Consider the following 25199-nt stretch of genomic DNA (forward strand, 5'->3'; position numbering starts at 1 on the left):
CTGTCACTATTTGCAGATGACACAATCGTATATATAGAAAACCCTGAAGACTCCACAAAAAAACTATTAGAACTAATAGAAGAATTCAGTAAAATTGCAGGATCTGAAATCAATATACAAAAATCTGTTGTGTTTCTATACACTAAAAATGAACAATCAGAAAGAGAAATTAAGGAAACAATCCCATTTACAATGGCAGCAAAAAGAATAAAACACCAGGGCTGGCCCAGTGGTGAAGCAGGTAAGTTTGCATGCTCCACTTTAGTGGCCCAGGGTTCACAGGTTTGGCTCCTGGGCACGGACCTACACACCACTCATCAAGCCATGCTGAGACAACATCTCACATACAAAATAGAGGAAGATTGGCATAGATGTCAGCTCAGCAACAGTCTTCCTCAAGTGAAAAAAAAAAGAGGAAGATTGCCAACAGATGTTAGCTCAGGGCCAGTCTTCCTCACCAAAACAAAAACAAAAACAAAAAAAAGAATAAAATATCTAGGAATAAATTTAACCAAGGAAGTAAAAGACTCATACACTGAAAACTACAAGACATCAATGAAAGAAATTGAAGAAGATACAAATATATGGAAAGATATTTCATGCTCATAGATTGAAAGAATTAATATTGTTAAAATATCCATACTACCCAAAGAAATCTACAAATTTAATGCAATCCCTATCAAAACTCCAATGGCATTTTTCACAGAAATAGAACAAACAATTCCAAAATCTGTATGGAACCACAAAAAAGCATGAATAGCCAAAGTAATCTTGAGAAAGAAGAACAAAGCTGGAGGCATCACCTTTGCTGATTTCAAACTATAGTAATGAAAACACTATGGTATTGGCATAAAAACAGACACATAGATTAACAGAACAAAATAGAGACCAGAAATAAATCGACACATATATTATCAACTACTTTATGGCAAAGAAGCCAAGAATATGCAATGGGGAAAGGACAATCTCTTCAATAAATGGTGTTTGGAAAACTGGACAGCCACATGCAAAAGAATGAACTGGATCACTATCTTACACCAAACACAAAAAATTAACTCAAAATGGATTAAAGACTTGAACATGAGACCTGAAACCATAAAACTCCTACAAGAAAGCACAGGCACTATGCTCCTTGACACAGGTCTTGGTGATGATTTTTTTAATCTGACACCAAGAACAAAAGCAACAAAAGCAAAAATAAGCAACTAGGACAACATCAAACTAAAAATCTTCTGCACAGGAAAAGGAAACCTACTGAATGGGAGACAATATTTGAAAATCATATATCTGATAAGCAGCAAATATCCAGAATATATAAAGAACTCATGTAACCCAATAGCAAAAAAATATATATATACATATGATTTTAAAAATGGGCAGATCTGAATAGACATTTTTTCCAAAGAAAACATACAGGTACATGAAAAGATGCTCAACAACACTAATCATCAGAGAAATACAAGTCAAACCCACAAGAGATATCACTTCACACCTGTTAGAACGACTATTGTCCAAAAGACAGGAAATAAGACAAGAAATAAGAAATAAGGATGTGGAAAAAAGGGAATCCTTGTGCACTGTTGGTGGGAATGTAAATTGGTGCAGCCACTATGGAAAACAGTATGGAGGTTCCTCAAAAAATTAAAAATAGAACTACCATATGATCCAGAAATTCCACTTTTGGCTATTTATCTGAAAAAATGAAAACTAACTCAAAAATATATCTGCACTCCCCCATGTTCATTGCAGCATTATTTACAATAGCCAAGATATGGAAACAACCTAAGTGTCTATTAGTAGATGAATGGATAAAGAAAATGTGATTTATATACAAATGGAATATTATTCAGCCATAAAAAGAATGAAATCTTGCTATTTGTGACAACATGGGTGGACCTTAAGGACATTATGTTAAGTGAAATAAATCGGACAGAGAAAGACAAATGCCATACAATCTCACTTATATGTGGAATCTAATAAAAACAAAAACAAACCAACATCACAGATAGAGAGAACCAACTGGTGATTGCCAGAGATGAGGGGGGATAATAAAAGAAATGATGAAAGCGGTCAAAAGGTATAAATTTCTACTTATAAAATAAATGTCATGGGGATGTAATGTACAACATGCTGACTATAGTTAATAATGCTGTATTGCATATTTGAAAGTTGCTAAGAGAGTAGATCTTAAAATCCTCATCACAACAAAAAAACATATTTTGTAACTATGTAGGGTGATGGATGTTAACCAGACTTATTGTGGTGACCATTTAACAATGTATACAAATAGTGAATCACTATGTTGTACACTTAAAACTAATATAATGTTACATGTCAATTATACCTCAATTTTTTAAAACAGAAGATAAACGTGAGAAACAGTTTAGAGAAAAAAAAAATTGCCAGGACCTGATCAATTGGACATGAGAAAGAAGAAATAATCAAAGGACTCATATTTCTAGCTTAGGCAACTTGTTGCATATAATTCAATTAACCATTATAGGAAACCCAAGAAAAGCAACTTTAAGGAAAAGCAAACTACAACAGGCTCACCACTGAAAATACTGACTCTGTAGTTGGAAATTTAGATTGGGAGAAAGAGTCACAACAAAAGTGTATACAGCTTAATTTGATTATTTTATTAATTTAGCAAATTATTTGAGGATCCACTATGTTGCCAGGAATGTAGACCAAAAAAATATAAAAATGGATAAGAAATGGTTGCTGCCCTTGAGGGTCTCAATCCAGTATGATAAATGGAATCTATCTGTAGGCAAAGGGTAGAGACTGGTAAAGCAAGTTCTCAGAGGATGATGGGTTCATTCTTTTTTTTTTTTTCTCCCCAAATCCCCCCAGTATATAGTTGTATATTTTTTTTAGTTGTGGATCCTTCTAGTTGTGGCATGTGGGACACCACCTCAACATGGCCTAATGAGTGGTGCCACACCCGCGCCCAGGATCCGAACCCTGAGCCGCCAAAAGGGAGCACGTGAACTTCACCACTCAGCCACAGGGCCGGCCCCTGATGGGTTCATTCTCAACCATGGCCACATGTTAGAATCATCTGGGGTAACTTCTAAACATCCCAATGCCCAGTCCACACTCTGGGGGTGAGGTCTAGGCACCAGTGGTTGCTTAAACTCTCCAGGTGATGCCAATGTGCAGCCAAGATTAAGAAAGCAGGAGCTCAACTCAGAAAAGAACACCTGGGACATCTCTTCCTTTAAAACACTTGGCAATAATGGGGGGACGAGTGTGGATAAAGATAAGAGGTAGAAATAAGGGAACTTCGTTGAAGGTGTTCCTGCTTGATGATTTACAGATTATCTGTAAAGAAAAAGTATCAAACGCTAAGAATAAGGGTGTATGAGAATAAGTAGGCATCTTAAGGTTAGTAGCAAATTTTTGCAGAAGGTTCTGGAGAGAGTGTGCAAAAGAGTTGATTAGGAAGAAGTAAAAGTATTTCTAGGCAGTTATAAAGGTCTAATGGAAGTAGGCAATCATGCATTGATAGAAGCATCTATTTACAAGGTTGTTCAATTTTCCCTAACAATGCTTGGCAGTCTGAGAGCTTGAACAGAGAAAACATTCACCCGAGAATGCAGATTGATGGGTCAGAAGGATGGAGGGAACTGAGAGTGCTGGTGAGAGTTAAAAATAGAATAAGAGTGAGGCGTGGGATTGCAGGCGTTGATGACGATTACACACTAAATGCATAAAGGAGTCAGAGAGATCAAAGGAGAGAGAATTTTGGTCAAAATGAGATTTCCAAATTTAAGATTTCAAGATAGCAGAATATACGGTGAGTTATGGCAAAAGACTCCTAACTGGTCTTCCTAATCTGTCTTTGCCCTTCTCCAATCCATTATCCACACTGCCCAAAACGCAGTCTTTCTAAATTAAAAAGTCTGATCATCTCTCCCCACCCTCAAACCTCAATCGGCCAGATGAATTCAATCAAAAGCCAGCTCAAGAAGTCCTAATTATCACCTCCCCTATCCTGATAGTTAATACCCCATTCCTCTACACTCTCTCACTCTCGCCCAACCTTACACAAACTTTTCTACTTATAGTTCTCATACGAGACAGTATTTACAAGTCTGTTCCCTCCACTAGATTCTGAGTTCCTTGAAGGCTGGAACCAAGTTCTAATCATCTTTTAACCCATATTTAAACAGTCTTCCTGAAAATTCAACAAGTAAATGTATCAGCTCTGGCATTTCTTGCTTGCTTATGCTTGTATCATTACCTTTAATAATGGTTTCTTTGGAGAAAACTCTTTAGGCTACTTGTCCACTTTTGTGAAGGCGTATTTAGTTAAAACTAGACAGATAATATAACCTACAAATACACTCAACCAGTCACACTGTATTATGCGACCATATGCTGAAGCAAATAATCAAAGGAAAGTACTAATTTCAACTCTTCCAAGTGGTGCAATTCCCATTCTTCCCCTAGGACACTTCATTTACTGTCTGTGACATATGTCTATCTGATAAATGCAAAGTGAGGACATCAGTGTCCATTTTTTTAAATTAACGAAACAAAATTTCTTTTATATTTATTAGATAAAAATTAATACAAACCAAACTTCTAATATTTCTTTCTGCACCCCAGTGGATCATCTTGCACACGCCATGATGTATATATAGCTCCATTTTAGACATCGTTGGTCTAGATATGAGGTTACGACCACCTTGTCAGTCACTACCAAAAAAAAATTAATTAAAATACATATCACACTACCTAAAATGCCATTTTTATAAAGGTTTTTTTTAAGCTAAAAACTTTTCAGAGGACTTCAGATATTCAGCACTTTGTATGAGCTTAAAAAGATTGCTTTCCCAATACCTTGTACTATTGGAATAAGAAGGTAGTATAGGGGACGGAAAAAGAAAGCATTAAAAGGTAATTTGAAACCTTACAGAAATACTGAGCCTTCAAATCAGAATTCAGGTGACTAGGTGCAGGCTGTAAGTGAACATTGCATAGTTCTCTGGACTCCTCCTTGGCATTTCATCACACTTTACTTATTCAATTTCTGTCTTACAGACTAGTTATGAGCTCCCATGTGAGGCTGTCTGTCTTGTTGCCTGCTGTATTCCTAGCCACAAGAACAATGTACAGTGTGCCACATGTGGATGCTCACTGTAGAGGTACACTGTATATGCTCAAAAAATATTTACTAAACAAACGAATTAAAGAATGAAGTGGTTTAACTGAAGTCGTGATTAAGAAACTAACCAAAGAAAAGAGAACAAAAAAAGTGCTAAACATTGAGCTTTGAGGATTACCTATAGCAAAGCCATCAGAAGTGCCAGCAAAATAGAATGGGAAAGTCAAGGAGGCAGCAGGAAAACCAGGAAACAATAAGGCCCTGGAAAGGGGTGAGCTGTTGGGAAGGGGCTGAGTAGAGTTGCTGTGGAAGTCTGAGAAAAGGCCATTCGATTTACCAAGAAGATAATTGGCAACCTCAAAAATGCTATTTAAGCATAGTTACAGAAGTGAAAGTCAACTGCATGGAAGCAGGCAGAAAACCAGTGCTAAAGAAATAGAGGCAATACACTAGTCTTATGAATTCAGCAGTGAAACAAGAAAAACAGTATTACAGCTATAGAGGCTCAACAGGAAGAAGTGAAGTTTTTTCAAATCAGGAAGATCTACACGTTTGAGGAAGAGGATCCAGAGTTTTTTCTTCTAACGGTGGACACAGTGTTGTGATCCTTCTGCAGAAATGGACATAAATTATGGCAAGTATACTTATTTGCTTTTCCACATAAAAATCTAAAAAGGACAATAAATGAAAAACAAGATTACTGATTATCTATTTCCTTTTCCATATTTCTGGGAAAAATAGGTTGAGATGAAAGATACATGGACTATTTTTGGTCTGGCAGACTCATTCTACTGGAGTTACCTTTGAAAGAAGTGGTTATTTCTGTCACCACCACAAAGAACAAAAGAACACAAATATTTACGTTATCTGCTGTTACTTATAATGCTTTTATTAACTAATTTTTCAGCCTTTAACAACTGCCACTGCTTTTGTGACTGCTGTTTCAGTAAAACACGGAAGCCTGAATGTGAGCTCATTTCATTGCCTGCTGGGCCTGCATTTTCCCAGCCCTAATGTAACAAAAGGGCACGGCGACACAAAAAAATACATAGGGCGTTTTCTTATTCTTGAAATAATAATGTCTTTCCATCCGTGTTTGCACCTGTTTTAACTTAGTTCAAGCACAGTGTGTCATGAGACTGCTAAGAAGTTACTAGGAATTACCGTATAGGTTTTTGAACAGATTTCACATCATACAATCATTTGTCCTTAAAATTCGCCACGCTGAATCTTAAGGGTTATTCTGTCTCACTCACCATCTTAAACTTCTTTGTGTCCTCCATCGGGCACTTTGTGTCCCCGGCACCATGCTTTGCACCCAATAAGCACCTAGTGTTGATCCTGTAATCCAGTGTGTGCATGCTGCCAATCACAAAGTCCTTGCGGCAGCAAATAGTTACAGAGCTTTTGGTGGGGGTGGCTAAGTCCCCAAGAGATGTCAAGTAATCGAACTGAGAGCTTCTTGAGGGCAGGGACAGGGTCTTGTTCAGCATGTTATCTCCAGCGCCTAATTCAGTCCTCGTACACAGTCGATACTCAAAAATGCTGAATGAATGAACAACAGACTCGGTGGGGACATTAAATTCAACTCTATTCTGCAAACTTACGCCGAGCGCCATCCAGGCGTCAGGGACCACCCCGGCGCGGGTGCTACAAGATGCCTGGGAGCTGCTGGTTCTAATTTCACAGATGTTGTAATTCTATGCTATAACTTCCATATTTTCTCTTAAAACACAAAGGACATTTGAGTTGTCTCTGCTCTTGGTTTTCAGGGGCTTAACGGCAAACACGCCACGTCCCCGCGGCGGGCAGCTCTCCGCGAACGCGACCCTCCCTCGGGTGGGGTAGGCCGAGCTCCCGGCGCCCCCCGCGGCTGAGCCGCCGCGATCCTGAAGGGGTCGCTGTTCCCGCGATAACCTCTTTCAGGTTCCGCCCCGCGACCGGCGCTCGCTTCCTCCGTTGGGGACCCAGCCCCAGACGGCCTGAACGCCCGGCCGTTTGCGTCGTGCTCGCCCACCGCGGCCAGAGCCGCCGTTAGCGGCCGCAGTCCCAGCGGACAGGCGCTGCTCTCGGCCTCCGCCGCCGCCTGGGCACGCGGCCCGCTCCGAGTCGCTCGTTCTCGCCCCACCCTCTCTCTTCCCCTTCACGGAAACGACAGCTGCGGCGGCGGGGCTGGCGCCGCCTCCCTCCACCTACCACGTCTGCCCCCGCCACTGTCGCCCGGCGCCCCAGCCCGGCCGCGGCGCCCCTGCCTCCCCGCTAGGTCAGCCGGCAGCTCGGCCCGGCTGCAGCCCAGGATGAACATCATGGACTTCAACGTGAAGAAGCTGGCGGCCGACGCGGGCACCTTCCTCAGTCGTGCCGTGCAGGTACCGCGGTGGGGGAAGGGGTGGCGGCGCCGGGCAGGACCAGGGAGGGGCCGCCGCAGCGCCCGGCCTGAGGCGGCTGAGCCCTCCGCACCTGGCCTCGCCTGCCGCCCGGCGGGCCTGTGGCGGCCGGCGGCCCTGGTGATGGGCGCGGCCTGGTGCTCCTCTGCACCCGGCGGCCGTTTTCCTGCCCAGCCGCCACTCCACGGGAAGCGAGGCGGGATAGGGACGGGGCCCGGAGCCTACTCCCGCCCCTGGAGGACACCTTGAGTTCGGCCTCCGGTTTCTGACCTCACGGCGCCGGTGCTTGGGTGACCTCCACCCACCCCTACCCCGGCGGGCGGAGGCCTTGCGAGTCCCGCGCGGAGACAGACCATTCTTGCACCGCCCCCACCCTTGCCTTTCGTTTCTCTCACCCTCCTCGCCAAGTCCAAGAAGGAAGTTTCCTTTTCCTGCCCCTCAACCCAGAGAGCTGCCAACTCAGTTCCCTCCAGCCCTCCCTCTCCCTGAAAGGACCGTCCCTGGGCTTGGCAGTCCGTGGGAGAAATGGAGATCGCCAGTTGGCGTCCAAACTTTGCCAAGGCCATGAGAAACCTAGAGTTTGGGGGTTCCCACCCATTCTCAGAATGGGAAGCGCCGGCAGTAGGGTGAATCTCTCCTGGTTCATGCGTGCCTATAGTCGGTGGTATGTTTCAAATACACTTTAAGGGGAGAAGTTAACTATCTCGTAGTATTCCGCAGTCAGGGAAGCGTCAGTACGAGGCAACTGGGACGGTTTCCTACAGTCATCACCCACATTATGCCAGCTCAGTTAAATCTATGAACAGATGTAAATTTTGCCACAACATGGGTTATAAACAATCTGGTGTCTGAGTTAATGACATAGTCACGGTAGCAACAACATTCTCTTATGTAAAGTGAAAACAAAAATAGTTTTCCAGTATGCATACCAAATTGATACAGAAATGTAAATCAGTTGTTTTGCTTTACTACTTTCCTTGTCTCTTTCACCCCAATTTCATTGGCATAGTCCATCTTACATTGCACTATTCCTGGGAAAAGTGTGGTAGAACTAGAGCAAGGTAATAGCTGCCCATTGTGAAAAAACTGTGTCAAACATTTTGCTAGGCATTTGACGGATTATCTCCAGTCCTTTCTGTAACTTTGCCAGATCAATGTTATTAACCCCTTTGATGTATAAGGAAGCAGCCTCAGAGAGGTAAAGTAACTTGCTTAACTTGCAGTCTAGTAAATAGCCAAGTGCTGTTTGACCTACTACTGCAAGTTGCTTTTCTCTTCCTGGATAAGCATTGCGGGTTTAGGGCACACTGTAGAATAATAGAATGTTACAGCCTGGAGAGACCTTCTAGTACAATGTGAGCATTTCAGTAACACTTAAGCAAATAATACTTAAGAGATGGGAAATTCCTTCTAGGTTTTGATTTCCAAATTACAAAATCTACATGATGATTAATAAGCTAGCTGCCTTAACCCTCTTCTCCCCCTCCTCCACTAAAATATAGGGTATATTGTAAAGACATTAAACTGTATAGTTAAAATAATTTCTTGATTTAAATTTAGCCTACTTCTAATACTTCAAAGACAAGGTGCAAGAAGAATGAGTGATTGAGGGTCTGAAATAAATTATGATTTGTGAGACTTAATGTTGACTGCAAAGGAGGCAGAACCTTTGGTATTATTTTTTTTAGGACTGATTTCCTGTGATTCTAAATGCTGAATGCAGATTTGACACTATATAATGCCACTCTTTTAAATACGGTTAGATTTGTTTTCAGGTGCATAATCCACAGTGCTTACTTAGGACACGTGTACTAGAATTTGATTTAAATTGTCTACAGACTGGATTTAAAAAATAAATGTGGCAAAACTCTCAAAACATGTACAGGTACTTCCCAAATGAATTTTAATTACTAATTGTTTCAGATTCTTTAGGAAAATGTTCTTAAGTTCTGTCCTAATCTGTTATCTATCAAATAATTTTCAGTCTTTAATACTTAAATGCCTACTCCATGTCTGCCTGTCACTACTACAGGCATCCCTCATTATAAGCAGGGTGTTGGTTCCAGACTCTTCGGTGGATGTGGATACCAAAATCTGCAGATAAAATGGCATAATATTTGCATATAACCTACACACATCTTCCCATATACTTTAAATCATCTCTAGATTATTTGTAATACCTAGTGAGATGTAAATGCTGTGGAAATAGTTATCATACTTGTATTGTTCAGGGAATAATGACAAGAAAAAAAGTCTGTACATGTTCGGTACAGATGAAACCATCATAGACTTTTTGATCTGCACTTGGTTGAGTGTACAGATTCAGAACCTGCGGATATGGACGGCCCACTGTATTTTGGATACTGGTGATAGAGCAACGAATAAAATCAAGAAAACCAGTGAATTAAATCAACTCCAAAATGTCTGCCCACCCAGACCTTACAGTCTAGCAAGAGACGACGAACTAGTAAATACATCAGATGGTGATGGAGAAAAAGACCATAGGGGATAGCTTAATGGCAGAGGTGGCAGGTGTTGCCATGTTGTCTAGATATGATGGTCAGGGCCAGCCTTTCTAATAGGATCAGATTTGAAGAGACCTCAAGGAAGTGACCGATTCCCAGTTTTTTGAAGGAAAAGCATTTCAGGCAGAGGGAACAAGTGCAAAGACTGTGGTTGCAGGGGTACTAGGGAGACCAGTTAGGGAGCTGTGGCCATAGGACAGGCAAAAGGTGATGTGACTGAGATAAGAGTTACAGCAGGGGAGGTTCAAAACCTGTCCAGTATTGCTTGTCAGATTGTCTGGGGTTCAAGAGAAAGGTGAGTCAAGGATGACTCTGAGGTTTTGCCTTGAGTCATTTACTAAGTGAAAAATTTCAGGAGGAATAGGCTCCTTTAATGTGTCTTTTTATATTGTCTGTTAGAGATATGTTCTGAAATACTTATGTATAAACTGTATCATATCTGAGAATTGCTTAAAAATATTTCAGAAGAAAAAAGGGATAGTTGAAACAACGTTGGCAGAATGTTGATAGTTATTGAACCTGGGTTATGGGTTCATGAGATTTCATTATACTATTATGGTTTTGTGTTTGTCATTGCCACAATACTTTTTTAAAAATAAAATATGTGAGAAAGGAAAGATGGTTCCAAAATGTAACATATGAAATTTGGAATACATTATGGTAATTTTCAACAAAACACTACATCCTCATGTCAGTAACTGAGTTCCAACTCTAAATTGAGTTGACATCCGTATAGTGCCAAGTGTCGTCCTAAGAAGAGCATTAAGACCTATGCCAGGGCTGGCCCCGTGGCCGAGTGGTTAAGTTCGTGCGCTCCGCTGCAGGCGGCCCAGTGTTTCGACGGTTCGAATCCTGGGCGCGGACATGGCACTGCTCGTCAGACCACGCTGAGGCAGCGTCCCACATGCCACAACTAGAGGAACCCACAACGAAGAATACACAACTATGTACCGGGGGGCTTTGGGGAGAAAAAGGAAAAAAAATAAAATCTTTCAAAAAAAAAAAAAAAAAAAAGACCTATGCCAGTTATTCATTATAAGCAATAAGAACAGTAGGAATGGAGTTCATCTTCCACATTTCTAAATAATTTCTATTCAAATTATACCTTAAGGAAGGCCCTTCTCTGGCTGGCCAACTGCCATACATTTTTTCCATTTTACTTAAAAATTTTTAAGTTAGTGGCTGGCCCCTTAGCCAAATGATTAAGTTCGTGCGCTCAGCTTTGGCGGCCCAGGGTTTGGCCAATTTGGATCCTGGGCGCAGACATGGCACCCCTCATCAGGCCATGCTGATGTGATGTCCCACATAGCACAACCAGAAGGACCTACAACTAGAATACAACTAGGTACTGGGGGGCTTTGAAGAGAAGAAGAAGAAGAAGAAAAAAAAAAAGATTGGCAACAGATGTTAGCTCAGGTGCCAATCTTTAAAAAAAAAAAATTTTAAGTTAAAAATTAAACATATTCTCTGTTTTAAAAAGTAAAATCAAACTATTAAAGCATATAAATGAGTCTCATCACTCCACTTTCACCCTTCAAAAATTTGTTTATATACCTTGGTACTTAAAAAGAATGTTAAGGTGAAATGTATAAGTGAAAATGAATATTCCTTTTCACATTGATTCATTAACAGTCCATTTGGGTGCTTTGTTCTTAATCCCTCAAAACAGAATACAGAAGCATCAGGTAATTTATCCTTGATAAATCGTTACTTTATTAGCGTCTTAAAAAGACATTTATTAGTTCTTAGAATCTGTCTTTTCCATCTAAACTCCTTAGTAGAAGTACTCCCTTCTGGGCTTGTCTTTTCTCTCATTCATATATAAACTCTGTATTCTTACCAAATTATTTTTTTAATTTCCGAAGTACCTTGTACTTTTCTAGCTCTAGGCTTTTCTTCATACAGTTAAACTCATCTTGAATGCCCTCCACCCCATCTTGGTATAGTCTTTCCTTGCCTCAAGATACAACTTCAAGTCCCATCTCAGAACACAGGAGCTTGATATGAAATCCTGTGTCATTTTTCAGTTCTGTATGATCATGTGGCATTTTTCTTCTAATGAACTGTTATGTAAGGTCCCTTGGAGCTCTAAAATTCTTGTTACTCCATAGCTTTCACATCTTCAATAAGATTGTCTGTCCTAAGGAATCAGCTCTGTTTCTTTTTTATTCTTCTCTCACAACGCCCAACTTGGTTCTTTTTAATTTTTTATATCATTTTAGGAAAGCAAGGTAGTATACATATGGAAAGTTTGCTCTTTGAATCATTTAGCCTATTGAATAATTTTGTTTTTATTAATACTTTTCTAGCATTGTATCTGCTGACCTTGAAGTTGATTAATGCCAGTCTAAAATATTAAACTATTTAGTTCAACCTATATTTATTGAGTAGCTCCTAGGTCTTTACATTGAAGGATACCGAGATGAATGAGACCCAGTTGCTACCCTCAAGGACTTCATAGTCTAGTTGCAATTTGTCATAATTTAGATATTTTATTCTTTGTGGTAAATACCCATTTTGTGAATTACTGTTCTCTTACTTTACTTGATAAATCTTTCAAGTGAGCACATTTTTAATTCAGAATTGATATTAAAGCAAAGTTTTGCTCACAATCTTTGAAATAAGAGCCTATACTTCCTTAAAAAAGTATTTTCAAACTAAATTAATTAGGGAAGGGGTTCATTTTAGCTTTCTGACATTTTCTTTGAACTGACTTCTAAAGTTACACCATGAACTTCATGAATGCCAGCTATTCTCTGAGGGACAAAAGGTCTTTAAAATTTAGTTGCAAGCTTGGCCTTGATCTGCTGTTTAATTCAGCAAGCATAGTAGTGTGTCTAAGCTGGAGATGTAAAGATGAATATGTTGCTGCCCTCAACTAGCTCGTGTCAAGAGTGGCAGATCCTGTCTGGATGGAATTCTAACTTGGCCAAACATTCTCTCTTAAGCCCTTCTCAAATCCCATTTCTTTTATAGAATTTAAACTGCAATAACTTCACTAGGTCTCTAAAATTCTAATAAACATAGCGTGTTCAAAGTCCCTATGTTTTTCTCATTATGTAAAAACTCTGCCTATTTAGTGTTTCCCAAAACTATGTTGGCATGCTTTGGTGCTCTTGGCATTAATTTAGTAAACTACTAGATAGAAGGTGGTTTGTTAACCTGATGTTGAAATAATTATGTATAAGCCTAGAACAGTGATGCTCAGTCTTAGCTGCACTTAAAATTACCTGAGGAATCTTTACAGGCTGCAGCCCAGTCCAGTTGAATTAGAATCCTTGGGGTTGGATTTGGCATCAGTGTTTTTGAAACCTCCCCCAAGTAATTGCAGAGAACAGCCAAAATTGGGAACCAGTTGAGAAGGATCTGCTTTACAGTTTACTAAAGAATATTCAGAATTTGTGTTTTACATTTTCCCCCAAGAAGTTTAGACTACTTTTGAAATATTACTCTTACCCAGTCGGAGAACTGATGGTTTGAGTTTTTATTAAATAGATGTCTTTGATCACCCACCCTTTTCACTTAGAGTTCTTTTTTCTTTCTAGTAAAGCAGGGTATGGAATCCAGGCTACTATTTCTTACTGTAGGCTACATTCCTCTCTTGTAGTAAAGGAAGGATTACAGTGCCTGGCATAATGTGGCTGACTCAAAGACAATCCTTCCCTTAAAGGAGTGTTTAGAGAAAATATACAAGGAGGGGGATTAAGCTTTCTATTCTCATGTTGTTTTACTGTATTACTAATGAAATATTGTGAAAGAATTATACATCATATTACAGTTTACAGAACACTGGGTTTGGGTTTCTATGACTTATTTACATTCTGACTTTTATAGTACGTTGTTTTCACAAAAATTTTAATTATTAAATGCTACTGCTATACTTTCATTAAAATACATGCTTAAAATCAACTGTAGTTTCTCATTAACAGCTATTATCATCAAGAAACTACACAGTTAAAAACTAAAACTTTTTAAGGGTAAAATATAAAATTTTTGGTTATTAGGAAAGGGATCTTTTTTAAAAGAAAATTAATATGTCTTTTTGTCCTTCTGAAAATGGTACCATTATTATAATTTTATGTTTGTGTTTAGGCAGTATTATTAAGATCATAAAATCTTTGAAGGCAAGAACCATGTCATATGCTGATTATACATCTTACATACAGTAGATGAAAATATATATACTCCATAAATATTTTTTATTAATAATTTAAACTTCCTTAATTTAGTTGCTATAATGCATCATTTTCAGTAGTAGATGCATTCTTAAAAGTGTTTTAGAGAAAAATGTTACGTATTACATATTGTACTATTGTAATATGTTGTACCTCCTGAATAACAATGGAAAAAATCCTTAAGCCCCCACAATGATAAAATATGGGAAATAGTATATCTTTTACAATTGTACATTTAAGTAATAAAATTTAACTTTATAATTTTAACTTAAATATATATAACATTAGCAAAGTTCTTATGTCCCCCCCGCCCCCTCCCCCCCGCTTTTTTTGGTTCGTTCTAGATAGGATTAAGGTTGCCCTTAATTTGATGATTATTGAATATTTTGTAAGAAGCAGAGGTGGACTATAGGATAAAGCTGACCAGAGTGCTATGAACAAAGACACAGAGACAGGGAAGCACAGCATATGTTTGGATAATGGCAGTAGAAAATATTAATTTACTGGAAGGGTAGTGTAGTGTACTAATACTGATTCAAACAGATGTGAGATTGAATCACAATGCCGACACCTTGGGCAAAATGTTTAACCACTGTGAGCCTCAACTTCTTCATCACTAAAATTATGATTCTTACCTATATAAGAAGATTTTTTTGAGTATTTTAGATAAAATGCACAACTGAGTGTATGGCACTTTCTAATGTATACTAAGCCCTAACACTGTTAAGGATACAGAAGTATAAAAAAGGTCTTATAAATGATCTTAATTGAGAAAAGAAAACACTAAAAAAGAAATTACAAGATAAAACAAGACCATATATAACATACTGAGATGTGAAACACAATGTAGTTACAGTGAAAAAAAATAGTAACTCTTTTCACTCTCAGAGAATTCAAGTAAACGTCAGATAGAATTTATTATTGGTACTTCAGAACATTGTTCATGTGGGCCTTATTGCAGAACTGCTATTTTCTAAACAGGTTTTCTATAATCAGACTCTCTATCTCACTTATGCTTAGTGTTCCTTATATTGCTTTTTGTGTTTTTTTTTATCCTTCTGAACTAAGAGTAAAAAACCTACTCATTGTGTTTGTAGAATCTTACTTTGTAAGTCAGTTTACATATTTTCTTTGTTTCTTGCTCAGACTTATACAAAAAAAATGACGTTGCAAATACTCATCTTTGGTCTATTACACTTTCACACACTGTCTTTTTCACTAAAAAATGTTTATTTAGGGGCCAGCCCGGTGGCACAGCAGTTAAGTTCACACGTTTCACTTTGGCGGCCTGGGGTTCACTGGTTTGGATCCCAGATGCGGACCTATGCACCACTTGTCAAGCCATGCTGTGGCAGGCATCCCACATATAAAGTGAGGAAGATGGGCATGGATGTTAGCTCAGGGCCAGTCTTCCTCAGCAAAAAGAGGAGGACTAGTGGCAGATGTTAGCTCAGGGCTAATCTTCCTCAAAAAAAAAAAATGTTTATTTAGTGAGATACCTATAAGGAAGTGTCATGACAATCAGAAAATATTAGTTAATTAAGTGAGCAGGACTTTTGACCGGAACATTGAAGTGTTTTATTTTCCTAATAATTGCCTTTTTAATTGTTGGTTCTCTGAAATATTATTGGGAGAAACTTAGTCTAAAACATAATTTGTATCAGATAAACTCAGTGACTTTTTATTTAATTGCTATGTATAAACATTTTTTAGTAATTTCTAGCCTGTACCTTTAATTCCAGTGTGTTTCTAAAACATCTAAATCATTAACATGATTTTATGTACTGAAAAAAATAAGCATATAGGTTTATATCGTTTAGGTAATATTTGTCATTTAGCTCTTGTATAACCGAGAACTATGTCTTTAGTTCTTAGCAGAGTGCCTTGCACAAAGACTGACCTAATAAATACTGATTTTTAAATGTGGATCTGTTGATTGTTGTACTAATCTGTTCTTGGACGTTAAATATAAATTAAGGATTTATACCAAAAAATAATATTTAATATGCATGAAGGTAGTGCTAGTGATTGTGTAGTGTAGAGGAGGAAGAACATTTCCTCCACCCACTGGGTCTTTCTGGCTGGGCTGCAAATTAAATTGACATGAGACAGAATAACAGGAGAAAATCAAACAAAGCTCTATAACATTTATACATGGGAGAGACCCCCGAAAACTAAGTAACTCACCAAAATGGCAGAGGCTCTCATCTTAAATACCATCTTCAGCTAAAGACAAAGGAGGATGTTGGGGGGGAGTGTTTGGGGCCTCAAAGGGGAGGAACACAGTTCACATGGAAATGGAAAAGCAAATGTTTGTAAATAGAACTTTGATAAGAGTGGGCTTAGCAAGGGTCCTCCCAGTCCGCAGTTCTGTGGTGTTGGCCTGTCCTGGGGGCAGGCCTTTATTTTGAATTTCTTTTAGGCAGTTGGGGGGAGTTTCTTTCAGAGTGTTTTGTTCTTAAAAATAATCAAGGCAAGGCAAGAGACACATTTTGTGGTGGCCAATTCTGATCCCCCACACTAGCAATGCAATTGGAAGATAAATCTCTATACCCTCTCCCTAGATCTTTACATAGCTCATTTCTTACTGTTCAGTATCAGGTTGTTACCTGCTCAGAGAGGCTATTTCTCTAACCACCCCCATCTCACACTCCTCAAACTCCTACACCCCCTTCCAGTCCCTGATTGCATATCCCTCTCCCTTTGAAGCCTTCCCTGATTTTCCTGCTCCCCCAAGCCCCTGTGGAATGAATTCTTCCTTCCTCTGTGCTTGAATTCTGTAATTCGCTCAGTTAATCATTCACTCGCTCAAGAAACAATAGGACCACCTGTATTGGTCCTCTCTCCACCATCTTTTTTATCTATGTATCCTTATTATCAAATTATTTATTTACTTGTTTATTGTCTGTCTTCCCTATTAAAATATAAGCTTCCTAAGAGCAGAAAGCTTGTCTGTTTTTTGGCTGCTGAAACCCATGTGCTTAGAATGGTGCCTGGCACATATGTAGGTGCTTAATAAATATTTGTTGAAGTAATGAATAGAATGAACAAATAGATGTACTTGCTTATTAAGGTACTAAGTGAGTAATTTTTCTCTACTGGTAGATCATCCCCTGTGGATGATGTTCACCTGGGTGTGTTCCCTTTCTTTCCCTCCTATTGGTTGTTTTATCTGGGAAATAATCTATTTAACTGTTGGAGATAGGGCTTCGAACATGTAAAATTCTAATCTGTACCTCTGTAGGAGGTCTGTTGCTTAGAATCTTCAAGGATCTGTAGAGAATACCAGAATTCTCCCTTAAGAATGAGATTATGTAGTTACCAAACTGACCTTGGGATTAGGATTTTGATTTTTTGCCCAGTGCCTCTCCTATCCTCGGTTACAGTACACTGCAAGTTTATGGGCTTAGGCAATAGCTTTGGAACTGCTCTTCTCAGTTCCACCCATTGGGTCAGGGCTTGGCTACAGACCAGTCTCAAAAAGACCTAAGTTTTTACAGAAGCTCGAGCTGTTATTTCTAGCCTCTGAACAAGACTTTCAGTGGGGGTTGTAACCAGAAGTCTAAGAATAACATTCTGGAGAACCTTTCAGCTAAAAGTACTAATTGATAATCAGTTGAAAGTATTAGGCCAAAAAGAAGGATGTTGAAACATACATAATAAAAGTAAGAAAAATGGAGCAGCAGAAGATATTTTAAGAAATGAAAGGGGGAAAAAGCAAGGTGAACATTATATTTTGGTAGGCAGAAATGAGTTATGACTAATAAGCATAGAATTAGTACTAGTGATATACGTGTGTTTTGATGGGAGAAAGCCACATGTTCTAGAGGAAAATTATATATAATAAATAGTCTGAGTCATCACCTTTAATATTTAATTGAAAGTATCCACAAGTCTCCATAAAATCTACATGAAAATCTTTTACCTCTTTGTTACTATATGGGCAGTGCTGCCTTTCTTCAAAAACCAACACACTCAAGATAATAAAAATTGATACGTTGAGTATATTTAACTACATTTTGTGATCTTTAAAACACACCTCCATATTGTGAATAGGATATATTCCAAAAGTTAGAGTATAAATCAATTGCTGGAACATAATCTGAAGAAGCAACTTAAATGATAGTTTCCCAGAGCATCCCATAAAAGTCTAACTCAGTGTGATTAAAGTGCTGATAATACAAAGCCACATTAAACATAAACAGCCCTTTTTAAATTCAAAATAATAATTACCAGGCACTGAAAAAAGTGATTTACATACATACTCTTACTTAATTCTCAAAGCACTGTGAGGTGTGTATTGTCTCTCTCTTACAATAGAGGATACCTAAGAAAAAAATATTCAAAAGCTCGCTCAGGTCACACAGTTAGCAGTGCAGCCAGGATTTGAATTCAGATCCAACTGACTCAAAGCTCTTACTCCTTACCACTATATTATCCTACCTTTCCATGTAAGAAACATTTGTATACTTTATATAACAGGCAATATGTTAGATTGTAGAATTCACACCATACATTTTAGCAGAACTAAGGATACGTGTTACATGTAAGATACAGTCATGGTAAGTGCCAAAAGAGGTATGAATAAACTACCACAGTGGCAAAACAAGTAGCATTCACATGCAGTGGTTTGCAAACAGTTATTTTGTATGTTCGGGATTATTTGGATTTGAGTTTTCTTCTTAAATATTGATGAAGGTTTCTAAAATGTATTTCAGATATGTTTAATTTTTTTTATAATCAATAACAGTTCACAGAAGAAAAGCTTGGCCAGGCAGAGAAGACAGAATTGGATGCTCACTTAGAGAACCTACTTAGTAAAGCTGAATGTACCAAAATATGGACAGAAAAAATAATGAAACAGACTGAAGTGTTATTGCAGCCAAATCCAAGTAAGAAACTTTTTACCTTTTGTCTACCTTACTGACTAATCTTATTAAAAGGTCCTGCTGGTAGGTGTTTTAAGTTTAAAAAAAAAAAGTTTTAGTGGCTGTTGGAAAACAGAATTTTTTCATTTCTGACTTTGAGGGTCAGTGGTTATTTTTTGTATGTGCTTTTGGTGAAGAGGGTGATAAAACTTCTTCGTGTGCCCTCTAACAAGTTGACAGATAACGTTTCTCAGACCTTTGTAGAATCCTCATGAAAACTCAATTTCAGGCAATGACTTTGAATTTTAAGTTATGGAAGGCTGTGAAAATAAATTAATCTTCCTTTTTCATCCAGGGGACAGTTGTCCCTAAATAAGGGGAAATTATATAGAAACTTAGTTACCAATTCTTTATGTTAAGTTTTACATTTCTACATAAATTATTCTATTTGATTTTCAGACAACTCTGTGAGGTTTTTCAGGTCACCCAACTCAATAACCTTGCAAATAAGGTGCACAGTAATTGTTTCTTAATTCACACTCACAAGTTAGCATTTTGTCCAATGTAGCATAGCTAATTAGAAGTGAAACCTGAGTTAGAGCCAGGTGTATTGGCGCCTTGTATTCCCTACGAGCTTTACATATCAAAACTTGAAGGACAAAGGCAGCAACGCATGCTTTCCTTCCCCTTTTCCCCAGTGTTATTGTGACCATGTTGGGAAATGGCGTAAACTTATTTTTAAATACTAACTTAAAGTTCCAAGCTTTAAATTTTGTTGCTATTACATAAACCTCAAGCACTATACAAAATATTAGTAATTCTGTGCCATTTTAAAATGCAGTGACCTTTTAAAATAGGCCTTTTACACTTTGAGCAAGGTCCACTGTCTTTGACACCATGTGATATTTCTTACTTGTTTAGGTTACTGAAATTGTATACCATGGCACTTAAAAAAAAAAGTAGTGGACATTTTTCCTCTTATTCTTTACTCTTTCCAGAGTTCCTCACGTATATAGTCTGTTACACGACATGTTTTTCTGAATGGCAAATAAGCTCATATACAACTGGTAAACAAGGGAATGGTGTCAGTGTAAAGAAGTTACAGTGGCTCATGTAATACAATTTTAGTTTAGTGTTTTAAGTTGGAAGTAGTAACAGAATTGTTCTTGTTTTTTTTTTGTGCTCTTGTTATAAAGTCACATAGATTTTGAGTGGTTAGACCCAACCCTCTTTTCCCTGTAAGCCCTGTTATTTTTAGTGTATGATTTTCCAGAACCCAGGGTTTTTCAGAAATATATATTGCATTATAGCAGAATTTCCTGCATATTTTGTTAAGATTTTATGACCTATTGATGCCTTACTGAAATGAAACATTTATTTATTAACATACCAAATATTTTATTAACTGAATGAAATCAACATAGGATTCAACTTTAAACTTTTGACCAAATAGGTAGAAAAACAACAATGCTAAGAATCACTCTCACAGTCAGAAAATGAAATTCTGAAATTTGGTTAACATCTTCTAAATACTTAGTATGTTTCTAACTGACTCATTTTGGTTTTAACTAATTTAAAGCTTTCAAAATTCCTGCTTAAAAACTTTTCTAATGTTATAACAGAGTCTACCACAAAAGTGAGTATTATTGCAACAGCCTATTTTGCTTATTGTAATTAATGCTTTTGCCAATTCCTGAAGTGTTTCTGTTACTGTTTCAGCTCATTTTTGAAATTTTCAGTGCACTGTGTGAAACTTCCACTTGTGGAGGAATTATGTGAGATGCTTAGAAGGAACCTATTTTACTTAGCTTCTTTTTGGATTGTAATTTTAATTTATATCTAGTCATTATTTCTGGAAACTTTGACTTTTTTCTCATTTGTCTGTGAAATACCTTGCTGTTAGGCGGCAATGTAAATGTGAATTTCTTAAATGTTGTGTTAACCAAATGTTTATTCAGATTTTACTGGTGTTTTTTCCTTTCCATGTATCCTAATGTTATTGTTTTAACCTTTTGTATTTTAAACTTATTTTTAGTCATGAAATATTTTGAGTGAATGCATGCTCAGAGATATCTATATATCTCTATGCTTTAAACATAATTAAGTAAAATTAAACCAAGGCATCATATTGTTGATCTCTGTCAGTAGACTATTCCAAACCTGGATTGTTCTATGCCTTAAACTGCTGTGCCTAGATTTAGACTCTAGGAAAGAGAGAGGGTGTGTGAGCAAGCAAAAGCATGTTAAAGATGTCAGAAGCATGTAACTCTGGTTCTTCTAGGTACGTTATATCTATATTTTCATAGCTAGAAATCCCTGATTTTGAAATTATGAACATATATTCAAAGTTAAAAGTTAGACACCATATGAATGGGGCAAAGGCAGCTTCTTCACTAGGTATTAAGTGAATACCAACCCATTTCTGGAACTTAAAATCCTGTAAAATACTCATAAAATAGTTTATTTTAAAATATTTTTGTGCCAAACTGTCTTATCAAATTTCTTAGATATAGGTTTCTCAGAGCTATATAGTACTCTAACGTATAAATTAAAAACTATATATTAAGATATGTACTTCAAAGCATGCTGATTTCATATTTATTTTAAAGGATGATAAATGGCTAGTAGAGGAACAAAACAATCTTTTAGATAGTTTTTCTTTTTTGAAACCATTGGTAATTTTAAACCTTTCTCCTAGATGCCAGGATAGAAGAATTTGTTTATGAGAAATTGGATAGAAAAGCTCCAAGTCGTATAAACAACCCAGAACTTTTGGGACAATATATGATTGATGCAGGGACTGAGTTTGGCCCAGGAACAGCTTATGGTAAGCAAAAGGCAAAAAGGTCTCATAAGAAATATCTTTACTTCTAGACTTTTACTACTGAGAGAGGTCATTAACATTTATGTAATATTAGTAAAATCAATTTTAACTTCAAATTTTTTATGTTAAAATTTTAGATGAAGTGAGAAATATAGGTGACCAGTAAATATGTACAGTTCAGTTTAGTATTTTAAGCATCTATTCTGAAAACTCACATTCTTTTTAGTTTTAAAAAGTTATGGAGGGGCTGGCCTGGTGGCGCAGCGGTTAAGTTCACATGTTCCACTTCTCGGCGTCCCAGGGTTCTCTGGTTTGGATCCCAGGTGCAGACGTAGCACCACCACTTGGCAAAAAGCCATGCTGTGGTGGGCATCCCAGATATAAAGTAGAGGAAGATGGGCATAGATGTTAGCTCAGGGCCAGTCTTCCTCAGCAAAAAGAGGAGGATTGGCAGTAGTTAGCTCAGGGCTAATCTTCCTCAAAAAAAAAAAATGTTAAATGAATTCTTTGCTTGTACTCCCATTGGATCTTGCAATTCCTCTGTTGTAATACTTCTTGTGATATATTGTAATTTTTGTTTACATGTGTCTCCTGTACTTGATTTTTTTTTTTAAGCTTTATTGAGAGCTTGTTTATTTCTATGTTAAAGTACTTGGCACATAGTATGTATTTGAACAAATCACTAGTTCTTTCATTACACAATAATGTTAGTACCAAAAAATTGTTAACAATAAATTATCTCTGGATGTTTGCATTACATTTCATTTCTGTTTTCCTCTTATATAATTCAAATTTTCTATAATCATGTTTTACAATTATGCCAGCTTTGTTAGTTGCTATACCAACTTTTATAATGGATAACTTTAAAGCTCAAAATTATGCATCTTTATTATCCCTCAAATCTAATCTCCTCCAAACATGATACTAATTCAGATTTCTATAGCTTCTTTTCCTATTGTTATGGCTGATAATTCTCTTTATTAAGACTTCTGCAAGAAATTGGTCCTTATTTGGATTTGAAATGGTAGGTAAATTAAATGATTTTCTACAGATAGTCCTGATTTATGAAATAGCTCATAAATTCTGGGACTAAATGAACTTAAAGTTTTGGTAGTTATCTTTATGTCGGACAGAATAGCCTAAACACTGTAATGAATGCCATTAATCCATTTACTGGCTTTTAGATGTACAACTTTGAAACTTTTACGTTGTGTTCTTCAAAATATAATTCTTTCAGAAATCTGAAAATGCTTAAAATTTCTCTAGGTTTATTTCTAAATTTTAACTATTAATTTTAGAAAAACTTTATACGTTGAACAGATTTTTTATTACCTGCTTATGACAGACGCAGTTAGATGCTGAGGTCATAAAGATGCATGAAGGAGACTCAGCCCTTTCCTTCACCAAGCTGTAGGCCTAGTGGAGCATGAATACTGGAAAGGCTTCTAAATTTTTTCCTTTTTTAATCTGCACCTCTAGTAATTCCAGTGAATGTACCCTGATTATTGGAGTTGGGCTTTGTGAATCTACTTATTAGTAATTCATAATACTTAACAATTGAGTATTCCAGGCCTTGAGCTAAGTACTATACAATGCATATATTATTTCAGTAGATCCTCACTTATATCCTACTTATAATGTAAATTCTGCTGTCTCCATTTTAAAGACATGGAAACTGGGTCTTAGGTTACTAATTCATCCATGATCACACAGTTAGTAATTCAAACATAGATCTGTATCCAGAAACTGAGCTCTTAAATACTATGTCATATTATTACCTTCCTTACTGATCAGATCTCATCCTAACATGAAGGGATTAAGACCCACAGAACTAAAGCTTATTAGAGGTACAACTAGGAATAGAACCTTGGTCTTGTGGTTCCCTTTCTTTCATTCTGTTTTCCACTGTACTTGTTCTATTTAAATATTAGGGGTTGTATGTTGCAAAACATGCATTTTTTTTTAGCTTAAGATATAAATATTTATAGGTACTTGAGATAAGTGCATCAATATAGAAACAGAAGACAAATTTTGCCTTGATCTACTTATTAAACTGTTTTAAGCATTATATCTACACTATTTTGAGCTGTGACCATAAATACTTTTTAGTATCTCTGTCCTCTCTTTTCCCATTGATAGAATTGGTACAATTAGGACATGGTAAAAAGTTCATTTTTGTCATTTTCATTTAGATATTTATAATTTTAAATTTATTCTTAAAATAAAACTACCTTAATTTCAATTAATTCTATTTGATTTTTACTTAAGTAAACAAGCGACAGCTAACTTTAAAGCAGGTTAAATTGCTGATTTAACATGATTTTCTGACAGTACCAGACAATGGTAAAAAGCTTTTTTCCTTTGCAGGCAATGCACTTATTAAATGTGGAGAAACACAAAAACGAATTGGAACAGCAGACAGAGAGCTGATTCAAACATCAGCCTTAAATTTTCTCACTCCATTAAGAAACTTTATAGAAGGAGATTACAAAACAATTTCTGTGAGTTGGAAAGTGTTTCATTTTCTTAGAAAAATAATTTAGATATATACTTAGAGGAGTTTTTTTGTTTTGCTTATAACGTGTAAATTTCAGGTGTACATCACTATGCTTCACTTTCTGTGTAGACTGCATTGTGTTCACCACCAACAGTCCAATATACTTTCAGTTTTAATGAATAACTTGCCCTCTTAATGACTGTGTAACATAGCAGATTAGAATATTTAAATAATTTGGCTACATACATATTTAACAGAACACAAAACTAAACCAAAATAAAGGACTGTTGATGACACTGCCTCCATTTTTGTGTCCCTGTAGTATTATGGAGATGACTTGACATCCATCTTGTTCATTACCGGCACATTTAAAATCTGTAGAGAGGTTCCTGGAATGATTATAAAATTATGGTACAAAATATCACATAGTATAGCCATGTGACTGTTTATTTAAACTGGGAGGCCGAAACCTCATTACTAGAAGCTGTATTTCTGGCTACTGTACTTCCTGTGGTTTTGCATCCCTAGATGTCTGTTACCTTCTTTTCACACGGCTATGTTTGATTGATGAAGTATGAGATAAACATTACATCTTTTTCTCTAACCTGATCTGTCTATTGTTTTTGAGTTTAATTTGTTTTATAAGTGAGGCAGAGTGGAGATCTAGGTGTATTTTTTCCCTAAGATTTTTGCAAGACTGCCCTTTATTGTAAATACTACTCCAAACTTTAATTTACAGGTTTCTTATTACAAAATATTTTAGAAACTTGATATGTTTACAATGAATTTGTCTCTTGGTAAACAAGT

At 37.1% G+C, this 25199-nt stretch overlaps 1 protein-coding gene across 4 annotated transcripts in view; it reads left to right on the forward strand.

Annotated features, from left to right (window-relative positions):
- The first annotated feature begins 2843 nt into the window (after positions 1-2843).
- The window catches only part of SH3GLB1 (SH3 domain containing GRB2 like, endophilin B1), a 46437-nt gene continuing 24081 nt past the window's right edge, over positions 2844-25199 (forward strand). For all 4 annotated transcript variants that reach the window (XM_014827555.3, XM_014827558.3, XM_044749413.2 and 1 more), the window contains exons 1-4: positions 2844-7485; positions 18954-19095; positions 21770-21898; positions 24263-24396. In XM_014827555.3, the coding sequence (XP_014683041.1) occupies positions 7414-7485; positions 18954-19095; positions 21770-21898; positions 24263-24396 (477 nt within the window). In that variant the 5' untranslated portion in view covers positions 2844-7413. The remainder of the gene's footprint in view (positions 7486-18953; positions 19096-21769; positions 21899-24262; positions 24397-25199) is intronic.

This window comes from Equus asinus, chromosome 16 (assembly GCF_041296235.1).
Source record: "Equus asinus isolate D_3611 breed Donkey chromosome 16, EquAss-T2T_v2, whole genome shotgun sequence".
In the NCBI taxonomy this organism is placed as follows: domain Eukaryota; kingdom Metazoa; phylum Chordata; class Mammalia; order Perissodactyla; family Equidae; genus Equus; species Equus asinus.